General features: G+C 37.7%; 1 protein-coding gene across 1 annotated transcript in view; it reads left to right on the forward strand.

The window, feature by feature from the left end:
• Positions 1-12,559, forward strand: part of LOC136319150 (uncharacterized) — a 348,276-nt gene that overhangs the window by 15,674 nt on the left and 320,043 nt on the right. Inside the window, exons 8-10 of the mRNA XM_066252549.1 lie at positions 4,063-4,086; positions 6,026-6,046; positions 9,741-9,761. Of these exons, the coding sequence (XP_066108646.1) occupies positions 4,063-4,086; positions 6,026-6,046; positions 9,741-9,761 (66 nt within the window). The remainder of the gene's footprint in view (positions 1-4,062; positions 4,087-6,025; positions 6,047-9,740; positions 9,762-12,559) is intronic.

Consider the following 12,559-nt stretch of genomic DNA (forward strand, 5'->3'; position numbering starts at 1 on the left):
CTCTGACCTATACTTTTTATGAGAAGAGTGCAAGATAAATAATTGATTGTGATGTTTCACAGTAAAGAAAACTTAATCATTCAAAGCTTAATGTTTTCCTTTTTACTGACAATTCCAATTTTATTTTTTTCTTTGGTATTGATCTTTAGAATTATATGCCTCTATGCACAGAGCTGGTTTCATATCACTGGTGCAACAAAAACAGTTTGCTGCGATGGGCGCCTCTATTGTAGACTTCCTCAGGTCTGGTTAAGTCCCTGTCTCCAGTGTGAATACGTTGTTGTTTTTATAACCTGAAAACAGTGATAGTCCAGGGGCAGGGGAACTTTTAGTATTACATGTCCCAGAATTTCTGACCTAACTCCCTCATCGTTTTATGTCCTGACTTAGTTTCTTGTGCACAAGGGACAGGGGAGGGAACACAGCACTGACTCCTATGGGTGACATGTTCTTTGTTACCTTATGATTAATACTTTTGCAAATATGTGTCACTGTGTACTCCACAAATGGGGACCCATTTCTTTTCTTCTTCTTACACAATAGTCTGTTTTCTCTTGGAATGAGTTGTTTATTTCTTCCTTTTCCCTTTTACCTGAGAGTGAACAAGAGACAGGTCAGTACCAATTCCTGCTCCTCTTGTCATTCTTTAATGTGTTTTTATACCATTATCTTCACTCTCACTGGTCATCTACCTTAGTGTCGTCTCAGTACGTTGGCGTTCCAAGTCTGATTCTTATCTTTGTATGTTGTTCAATATCTCCCATTATAACCCTTTTAATTTTCATGTACTTGCAATCAAGGAGACAGAGCCTGCCTGTCAAATGAATTTTATCACTAAGATATCTAGAAAAGTAGGTACTTGAGCAGTTTCTGAGTGTAAGTTTTCTCCAAGGACAGCTCAGGTCATTTGACTCAGAACCTCCCTCACTGTCATTTCTTTCCCTTCATCTGATTCACTCAGCTTCATTCAGACCTGAGTTAAAACAGACAGTCAGGTGCAATAATGCTGATAGTTAATAGTTGGACAAAGACGTTGTGAATAGACTCACATAAGAATCTAATCCTGTAATAACCTATACGAATAGTCTTTCAGTAACTGTTGTACAGCGATTGTAGCAACGTTGTACACTTTAGGTACTGCAATTAGAATGGAATACATAACTACAAATATATTTATATATATAGACATTCAAAGGTCATTTTAAATATGACAAATATTTTATAGTGGTTTCCATAGAGTGAAAAATATCAAGAATAGTTTTATTGAAGAATATCAAATAAATATATTTAAAATTTTACCAAGTTTATTAAATATGCCCCATTTCTCCTATTTTAAAATGTTTTTTAAATGCTTTATTAAATTTATTGGGATGACATTAGTTAATAAAACTATTCACGTCTCAGGTGCACAATTCTAAGCACCTCATCTTACAGGGCTGTGTGGTCACCACCCCAGTCATATAGCCTTCTGTCACCCTGATATTTATTTTAAATCTTTGTCTCTACATGTCACATGATATTTTTAAAAATGTAGTGATGATATCAGTGTCAAGAATTTTCCAGGTCTATTATTTATTCGTGGAATGGATATGACTTGTCCATATTGCAGAAACAACCATTAACAGAAGACTTTCCCTGACTCTTCTTTACAGTGTGTAGAAAACCTGTCTCCTGTGTGTGTGCTGAGATATTTGTTTCCTCATTAAGAGAAAGCACAGTAAGATCGAATGAAACACTGAATCTCTGTTATTTGATAAAATCCTAGTCCTCTCTCTGTGTCCTGAATTCAGCATCCATGAGAATATCAAGATATTCCTCACTCAGAAATGAGTTATAACAGAAACTCAAATACTTTGTGTTTAAAAATCAATCCATGGACAAAAACAAAGAGGACACAGCCCCCAGACCCCTGACCCTGTGTCACTTGGAGGAGCTGTGTGTCAGTGCCCCTTCCACAGTGTGGTGGCCACTCTGCACCATGTCGCTGCCACAGCTGTGAGACTCACTGATGTATTTAAAGCATCCAATGACCATACTAAAATAAAGCTAAGAAATGGAATAACAGAGTCATAAATATTTCAAGGAAACTGAGAATATTTTTAGCCTAGCCTGTGGTGGCCCCGTGGATAGAGTGTGGACCTGGAACACTGAGGTGACCAGTTCAGCCTTGGACTTGCCCGGACACGGCACACAGGGCAGCAGCTACAGCTACAGTGAAGCAGCCATGAGTTCACACGCTTCCCTCCTGCTTCACATGTCTTCACATTATAATATCAATAAATAAAATCTTTTCAAAAAAAAAACAAGTATTTTATAAATTAAATGACAAAACTAATGTTTTCAAAATTTTATGTTATTTTTTTAAATTCACTTCCTTGTCCACCTCTTTATTCCTATAGAACACCTTGGGCAGTAACGAGTTCTGAGTCCTTGTGCACGTGTGCATTTCAGGGGAGGGGCATGTGTGATTTGACGTGTGTATGTGTTCATATGAAATTAACCTAATTTTATATTTGAATTTATAAGTAAATTGAATTCTCTTTGTGGTTGCTTCCCATGAAATTGACATTGACATTTTCTCTTTTTTTTTCAGAGGAATTTAAGAGACAATTAAATAAAATTACTGATATTCTTTTACTTTTAATCCACTTGAACACATCTGGTTAATTTCTTTGTTGAATATTTCCAGCCCTTTTATCCAATTTCCTTCCCTTGGTCTGTCCTCCTCCTAGATGTCTGCTGTCCCTCCCACATGATTCTGAGGCAGCACCTCTTTCATTGGGGACTCTGTTCACTTCTGTTTCCCTGTCTTTCATCCTCTCCTGTATCTCTTTCTTAATTTACACAGATATTACCCTGTAAACTTTGGCTGCAGCAGTCTAGCAGAGATTTGTCACAGTTTCATCCAGAATTTGGAAAGATGAAAGAATTCAAGCTGACAGATACATGGTGTTTACTATATATCAATATAGATATGCATATATTTGTGTATATCTAAGTATATATGAGTGTGTGTGTGTGTGTGTGTATGAGTGTTTTTGGAAATTATCCAAACTTAAGACTTCTGTCGAATATTCTAAATTTGAGGGCCCATTACTATGCAATGGAAACTTCTTCAAACCCTTCAGAGAACAGTCTCTGAAATCAGCATTCAGTGTCTCTGTCCATTGTCTTTCACAGCCTGTGTCATGATAATTACCTTGTATCATTCACTGGTCAGATGTGACTGAGTGGGGTGTCCCTCTTCCACTGTCCTTGATCATATGACCCAGGTGTTCTAAAGTATTTAAGTATTTTACCCAACTTTTTGAGCTTTTAAAAATATTCAAACATGCCAGTTTGAATATTTATTATTCTTTTGCCTTATTGTTGATACAGTTTACAAATGTCAAACAGAATATAATAATAAGCAGTTTTCTGAAGTATGTAATATCTTAAGGTGAGGACAAAAGTAATAAATATCTGTTCTCTACGTAATATGTGAAGGACACAAGAAATAAATATTGACCATGATATATCCCCCCAAAAAAGAAACTTAATCATTCAAATATTAATATCTTTTTCTAATGACAATTTCAATTATATTTTTGTTTCCATAGAAATAGTCTTTAGGAATATATCCCTCTAATGTACAGAGCAGGTGTCATATGACTAGTGCAACATAAACAGTTTGGGACACATGGGTGCCTCTACTGTTACATGTCCCCATCACTGCTGAAGTAACTGTCCCACATGTGAATACTGTAGTTTTTAGCTTGAAAATGGTGATAGTTGAGTGACAGGGAACACTTAGTATTGCACATCCCAGCATTTCTGACCTCACTCCTTCCTCACTTTCTGTCCTGACTTAGTTTCCTGTGCACAGGGGACAGGGGAGGGAGAACAGCACTGACTCTGATGGGTGAGGTGTCCTTTGGATCCTCAGGGTTCCTACTTTCACAGACATGGGTCCCCGTGTGCTCCACAGTGAACTAGGAAAGGGGCCCATTTCTGTTCTTCGTCCTACCTGACATTGTGTTTTCATATGGAATGAGTTGATTATTTCTTCATTTTTCTCTTTAGCTGAGCAACATGAGCAGGAAATACGTAAGTACCAATGATCTACTCCCCATGTCCTTCCCTCACCTGATCCTTATGCTCTGTCTTCACCCTCAGTGATTATCTACTTTTTGTCTCAGTGTCTTGATCCTCCCACTCTGATAACCACCTTCATTTGCTGTCAATTTTTCCAATTATTACTGCTGTCTTTGTCTTGCTGAAATTAAGGAGACAGAGGCTTTTGGTAAATGAGTATTATCACTAACATATTTGCAAGTTTTGGCACTTTTACAGTTTCTGAGTATAAGTTTTCTCCAAGGACAGCTCAGGTCATTTGATTCAAAACCTCCCTTATTCTTCCTCTTCATCTGATTCACTCAGCTACATTCAGGCCTGACTTAAAACAGAAACTCAGATACAATAAGGTTGTGAATTAGTTGGTAGACAAGAACGTTGTGAATAGACGCACATAAGATCCGACTCCTGTGTTCACCTAGATGAGCAGTCTCGCAGTAACTCTTGTGTATTAGTTGAAGCAAGTTTGTACAATGAAGGTGCTACAATTAGAAATGAATACATACATATATAGAGGCATAAAAAGACTATATTAAATATGGCAAATATTTCATCGTGGTCCCCATAGAGTGGAGAGGAATCAAGAATATTTTTGTTAAAGAATCTCCACAATATTTAAATATCTAACACAATTTAATAAATGTAATTCTTTTCTTCTATTTTAATTGTTTTAAATATTTATTGAATTCATTGGGGTGATAGTGGTTAATAAAACTGGGTAGATCTGAGGTGAACAATTCTGTCACACATCATGTGTACGTGCGTTGCAGTGTGTCCCCACCCCAGTCACATATCCTTCTGTCACCCTTTTATTTATTTTAAATCTTTATGTCCTCACATGTCACATGATATTTTTATAATTGTAGTGATGATTTCAGTAAAATGGATTTTCAAGGCATTTTCTTTATTTATGTAACATATGAGACTTGGCCACCTCACAGAAACATTAGAAGGTGTAGGACTTTTGCTGCCTTTTCTATACAGTGTGTAGAACACCTGTCTCATTCATGTGAGCTGAGATATTTGTTTCTCGATTAAGGAAAAAGCACAGTAAAGTCCAGTGAGAAACAGAATCTCTGTCAGAGAATCCCAGTCCTGTCTCTCTCCTGAATTCAGCCCCCATGAGTATTAAGATATTCTTCACTCGGGAATGAATTAAAACAGATATACAAATACACTGTGGTAAAAAAAAAATCAGTCCATGGACAAAAACATGGAGAACACAGCACCCAGACCCCTGACCCTGTGTCACTGGGAGGAGCTGTGTGTCAGTGCTCCTTCCACAGTGTGGTGGCCACTCTGCACGATGTCGCTGCCGCAGCAGTGAGACTCACTGATGCCTTTAAAGCATCTAATGACCATACTAAAGCTAAGAGACAAAATAACAGGAACATAAATATTTCAATGAGACCAAGAATATTTTTAGCCTAGCCTGTGGTGGCCCCGTGGACAGAACATGGACCTGGAAAACTGAGGTTTCCAGTTCGACCCCAGACATGGCACCCAGGGCAGCAGCTACAGCTAAAGTGAAGCAGCCATGAGTCCACACGCTTCCCTCCTGCCTCTCATCCCTTCTCTATGTACTATTAATATAAAAAAATATTTTCAAAAACACAGTTATTTTATAAATTATCAGAAAAATCAGTATTTTTACATTTTATATTATTTTATTAAATTAACTCCCTTTTCCACAATTTATTGATACTTATGTAGAATAACTGTGCACAACAGTGAGTTCTGAACTATTGTGTAGGAGTCTGTTTCAGGGGAAGGTTGTGTGTGTGATTTGTTTTGTGTGTGTTCATCTGAAATTACCTAATTATAAATTTTAATTTTTCAATAAATTTGAATTCTTTTTGTGTTCTTTTCCCATAAAAATGACATTGATATATTGTTTTTTTTTCTTTTTCAGGAGAATTAAAGAAGAAATTTGGTAAAATGACTGTTACTCCTTTACTCTGGATCCACTTGAAAACATTTGGTTTATTTTTCTCTGGGACATTTCTGGGCTTTTTATCCAACTGCTCTCTCTTGGTCTGTCCCCTCCTGGATGTCCACTGTCTCCCCTCGATTCGAGACAGCGCTTCTCCCATCTGTGGCTCCATTTCTGTTTCCTCCCTTCCATCCTTTCCCATTCCTTCCTTTCTCATTTTACACAACCTTTTCCCTGTAAACATTGGCTGCTGTGTCTTGCAGTAAATCGTCACACTTTCATTAAGATATTGGTGAGATGAAGGATATTAAGTTGACAGAATCATGATTTTTAATATATACATATATTACAAGTTTATATTAGTGTGTATATATAGATATATATGTATGTATTTCTGAAAATTATTCCAACTTAAGACTTCTGTCAAGTATTCCAAGATAGAGAACTCAGTGTTATGCAGTTAATTCTTCCCAAACCCTTGAAAGAAAAAATTTCAAACTTTAACCTTTAAGTGTGTCTGTCCATTGTCTTCTCAAAGCCTTACATCATTCACTGGTCAGAATAAGATGTCCCTCTTCCACTCTCCTTGATCATATGACCCAGGTGTTCCAAGGTCTCTAAATATTTTACATAAATTTTTCCTGGCTTTTAAATATATCCAACCATGCACGTTTTTTATTCATTGGCTTTATGTTGACACCATTAGCAAATGACTAACAGCTCTTAAAAATAAAGAATTTGCAGAAAGATAAAGGCTTTTAAAGCAAGTGGAAAAGTATACATCTCTGATCGTACTTTTTATGTAAAGGGTACAAAAAAATAATATCACGATGATTCAAAACAAAGACAACTTCATCATTCAAAGCTTAATATTGTCCTTTTCTAACCCCAGTTACAAATATATTTTTTTCCTTAGGAATGGTCTTCAAGAACATATCCCTCCAATGTACAGAGTAGTGTTTATATGACTAGTGACCCAAAATCAGTTTTGTCGAGATGGGGGCCTCTACTGTACACTTCCTCCTCACTGGTGAAGTCCCATCCCTCATGTGAATACATTTGTTTTTTTATCTGAAAAGGAGATAGTCCTCTAACATAAGAAAGCTTAGTATTGCACATCCTTGAATCTCTGACCTAGCTCCCTCAACCTTTTATTTCCTGACTTAGTGTCTTGTGCACAGGGGACAGGGGAGGGAGAACAGCACTGACTCTGATGGGTGAGGTGTCCTTCAGAACCTCAGGTTTCCTACTTTCACAGACATGGGTCCATGTGTGCTCCAGGGTGAACAACCAATGGGGACCCATTTCTGCTTTTCTTTCCACCAGACTGTCTGTCTTCACTTGGAATACTTTCTTTATTTCTTCCTTTTCCCTTTCACCTGAGAGTGAACAGCAGACAGGTCAGTACCGATAACCTCCACCACCTGTTATTCTTTCATCTCCTCCTTACACTGTTCTCCTCCCTCTCAGTGATCATCTAGCTACTATCTCAGCATCTTGTCCTCCCAACTCTGATTCTCCGTCTTCACAAGTTGTTCAGTTTCTCCCATTATCACCCCTCCATGTCTCTTATTGTTGAAATCAAGGAACCAGAGCCTTTCTGTCAGATAAATTTTATCAATAATGTATCTGGAAATGTAGGTACTTTTAAATATTTTGAGTGTAAGATTTCTCCAAGAACAGGTCTGCTTTTTGATACAGAACCTCCCTCACCATCATTTCTTTCCCTTCATCTGATTTATTTAGCTTCATTCAGGCCTGAGTTAAAACAGACGCTCAGATACACTAAATTTGAGAATAAATAGGTGTACAAAAACTTTGTGAATAGATGCACATAAGTACCTAATCCTGCAATAACCTCTAAGAGCAGTCTTCTAGTAACTGTTGTACAGTGATTGTTTTAAATTTATACAGTGTATGTTTTAAAATTAGAATTGAACACTTACATATATGTTTATATATATATATAAAAGCATGCAAAGAAAGACCTATTTTTTTTTTTTTACAGAGACAGAGAGTGAGTCAGAGAGAGGGATAGACAGGGACAGACAGGAATGGAGAGAGATGAGAAGCATCAATCATTAGTTTTTCATTGAGCGTTGCAACACCTTAGTTGTTCATTGATTGATTTCTCATATGTGCCTTGACTGCGGGCCTTCAGCAGACTGAGTAACCCCTTGCTGGAGCCAGCGACCTTGGGTTCAAGATGGTGAGCTTTTTTGCTCAAACCAGATGAGCCTGCGCTCAAACTGGAGACCTCGGGGTCTCAAACCTGGGTCCTCTGCATCTCAGTTCGATGCTCTATCCATTGCGCCACCACCTGGTCAGGTGCAAAGACCATTATAACATAACAAATATATTATAGTTGAAAGAAATTTTAAAAAATTATTAAAATATATTAAATAAATATTTTTAAATTTTACAGAATGTCTTAAATATGCTGCATTTTTCCTATTTTAAGGGACTTTTAATGATTTATTGAATTTATTGGGGTGACCTTGCTTAATAAAACTATGCAGGTTGCAATGCTGAATTGTGTAATACCTCATCTGTACATGACAATGTGTTCACTACCCCAATCATGTATCCTCTGTCACCCTTTTATTTATTTTAAATCTTTATGTCATCACATGTCACAGGGTACTTTTTTAACTGTAGTAATGATTTCAGTGAAATGGATTCCCAAGGTATATTCTTTATTCATGGAGTAGACCAGCCTTGTCCACCTGACAGAAACAACCAATAGCAGATGGAACGCCTTAGCTCCCTCTTCTTTACTGTGTGTAGAAATCCTGTCCGTGTGTGTGCTTGGAGATTCGTTTCTCGGTAACAGAGAGGCAACATAAGGTCAAGTGAGAAACAGAATCTCCATCAGAGGACCTCAGTCCTGTCTCTCCCCTGAATTGAGCACCATGAGTATTAAGATATTCTTCATTCAGGAATGAGTGAAACAGAAACTCAAATACACTGTGGTTAACAACCAATCTATGGACAAAGCATGGAGGACGCAGCCCCCAGACCCCTGACCTTGTGTCCTAGGAGGAGCTGTGTGTCAGTGCCCCTTCCACAGTGTGGTGGCCACTCTGCACGATGTCACTGCTGCAGCAGTGACACTCACTGGATGTGTTTAAAGCATCCAGTGACCATACTAAAGCTAACAGAGAAAATAACAAAAGCATAAATATTTCAAATACATCAAGAATACTTTCAGCCTAGCCTGTAGTAGCCCCCTGGATAGAGTGTGGACCTGGAACACTGAGGTGGTCAGTTCAACCCTGGACTTGCCCAGACACAGCACACAGGGCAGCAGCTACAGCTACAGTGAAGCAGAAATGAGTCCACATGCTTCCCTCCCACCTCTCCTCTATGTCATAGAAATAAATTAAATCTTTTCAAAAAAACAAATTTTAATAAGTTAAACAGAAAAATCAATATTTTCTAAAATTTATAATATTTTACAAAATTAACTCCCTGTTCAACCTTTTTATTTACTGTAGAATAATATGGACAATAGTGAGCTCTGAGCCCATGTGTAGGTGTGTGTGTAGGGGGGGCATGTGTGATTTGCTGTGTGTTTGTGTGTTCATCTGAAATGTGGTGAGGGTAAATATAAATTTAAATTTATCAGTAAATTTAAATTTACTTTGTGGTTGTTTCCCATGGAATTGACATTGAATTTTTTTTTTCATTTCAGATGAATTGGAGAAAAAAATAGGTAAAATTACTGATATTTCTTTAGTCTTGATCCAATTGAAAACATTTGGTTTATTTAACCTTTCACATTGCTGGCCTTTTTATCAACGTAACTTCCATTGGCCTGTCTTCCTCCTCGATGTCCGCTGTACCCCTACTTGATATTTTTTCCTGAAGTTAGAAGCAAAGAGGCAGACAGACAAACTTCTACATGTGCCCAACCAGGATCCACCCAGCAAGCCCACCAGGGGGCGATGCTCTGCCCATCTGGGGTGTTGCTCTTTTGCAACCGGAGCTATTCTAGTGCCTGAGGCAGAAGCCATGGAGCCATCCTCAGTGCCCAGGCCAACTCTGCTCCAATGGAGCCTTGGCTTCAGGAGGGGAAGAGAGAAATAGAGAGAGAAAGGAAGGGGGAAGGGTGGAGAAGCAGATGGGCGCTTCTTCTGTGTGCCCACACTGGAATTGAACCTGGGACCTCCACACAGGTAGGCTGATGCTCTACCACTGAGGCAACTGGCCAGGTCTCCCCCTAATTAATTTTGAGAAAGCATTTCTTTCATTTGGAACTCTGTCCATTTCTCTTTCCTACCTTCCATTCTTTCCCCTTCCTTCTCTTTTACTTTACGGAATCATTTCCATGTAAATATTGGTGGCTTCAGTCTTGCAGTAAATTGACTCAGGTTCATTAAGACATTGGTGAGATGAAGGCTGTTAAGGTGATGGATACAAGAATTTTAATGTATACATATGTCACAGGTTTATATTAGCATGTATATATATATGAATATAAATGTATGTATTTCTAGAAAATATTCAAACTTAAGACCTCTGTCAAGTATTCCAAGTTTGAGGGCCCATTACTATGCAATTAATACTTCTTCTAATCCTGAGAAGAAAGAATCCAAACTTTCAGCATTTATTGTCTCTTCATTGTCTTCTCAAAGCCTGTGTCATGATAACTTATATCACTCACTGGTCAGATGTGAGAGAGTGGGGCGTCCCTCTTCCACTGTCCTTGATCATATGACCCAGGGTTTCCACGGTATCTAAATACTTCATATAACTTTATTTTACTCTAAAAATATCCAACCATGCCCATTTTTTGTCTTCAGCTTTATTTTGACACCAGTATCAAATGACAAATTGCACTTAAAAATATACAATTTTCAAAAGGAGGACATTTCATATGGTACATAGAAAAGTGAACTATCTCTGACCTGTACTTTCTGTGTGAAGGGTGCAGGAAATAGTATTAACTGCAGTGTTTTAAAAATGAGAAAATTTTATTATTCAAAGCTTAATATTGTCTTTTCCTAAACACAGTTTCAATTTTTATTCCTTGGGAATAGTCTTTGTGTATATAACTCTCTGATGTACAGAGCATATTTTATACGACTAGTGCAACAAATCCAGCTTTGTCATGAAGGCTTTCTCTACTGTATATTTCTTCATCACTTGGTATACTCCCTGTCTCCTACATGAACATGTTTCTTAATCTGAAAACGGTGATAGTCCAGTGACAGGGGAACTCTTAGTATGGCAAATCCAAAAATTTCTGACCTAACTCCCTCCTCACTTTCTTTCCTGACTTAGTTTCCTGTGCACAAGGGGTAGGGGAGGGAGAACAGCACTGACTCTGATGGGTGAGGTGTCCTGTGGATCCTCAGGGTTCCTGCTTTCACAGACATGGGTCCCCGTGTGCTCCACAGTGAACTAGGAAAGGGCCCATTTCTGATCTTCCTCCTATCAGACAGTCTGTTTTCACTTGGAATGGGTTGTTTATTTCTTCCTTTTCCATTTCTCCTGAGAGTGAACAGCAGAAAGGTCAGTACCAATAACCTCCCCTGTCATTTTCTCATCTCCCCCTTAAACCATTGTCTTCGTCTGAATGATCATCTCACTATTGTCTCAGTATCTTAATCTTCCAACTCTGACTCCCTGTCTTCATTGTTGTTCAGTTTCTCCCACTATGGCCCCTCCAGTAACAGTGTTGGTACATCAAGGAATTAGAGCCTTTCTGTAAAATTAATTTTATCAATAAGAAAACTGGAACTGTAGGCACTTTTAAATTTTGGGGGTGTAAAAGGACAGCTCAGGTCATGTGATTCAGAACCTCCCTCACTGTCATTTCTTCCACTTCATCTGATTGACTTACCTTCATCCAGGCCTGACTTAAAAAAGACACTCAAATACCATAAGGCTGAAAATTAATAGGTGGACAAAAATGCTGTGATGGATGCACATAAGAATCTAACCCAGACTCACCTATATTAGTGGTCTTTCATGAACCTTTATGCAATGGTTGCAGCAACTTTGTACATTGAAGGTATTGCAATTTGAATGGAATACATACATATATAGAAACATCCAAAGACCTTTTAAATTTGACAAATATATCAGAGTGGTTCACATAGAGTGAAGTAAAATCAAAAATGATTTTATTAAAAAATAACAAATAAATCTTTTTATAATTTTACAGAATTTTGTAAATATGTTTCAAATCTCTTATTTTAAGGTGTTTTTCAATGTTTTATTGAATTTCTGTGATGACCGTGGTTAATGAAAGTGTGCAGTTGTCAGGTGCACAATTCTATCACACCTCACGTCATGTATCAGGTGCACAACTCTATAACGCACCAGTCATGTATCCTTCTGTTATCTTGTTATTTATTTTAAATATTTATATCCTCATATGTCAACTGGAATTTTTAAAGTAGTACTGATGATTTCAGTGGAATGGATTTTCAAAGTATTTTCTTTGTTCATGGAATAGACGAGACTTGTCCACGTGGCAGGAACAAACATTAGCAGATAAAGGAC

This window comes from Saccopteryx bilineata, chromosome 1, assembly GCF_036850765.1.
Source record: "Saccopteryx bilineata isolate mSacBil1 chromosome 1, mSacBil1_pri_phased_curated, whole genome shotgun sequence".
Classification (NCBI taxonomy): Eukaryota; Metazoa; Chordata; class Mammalia; order Chiroptera; family Emballonuridae; genus Saccopteryx; species Saccopteryx bilineata.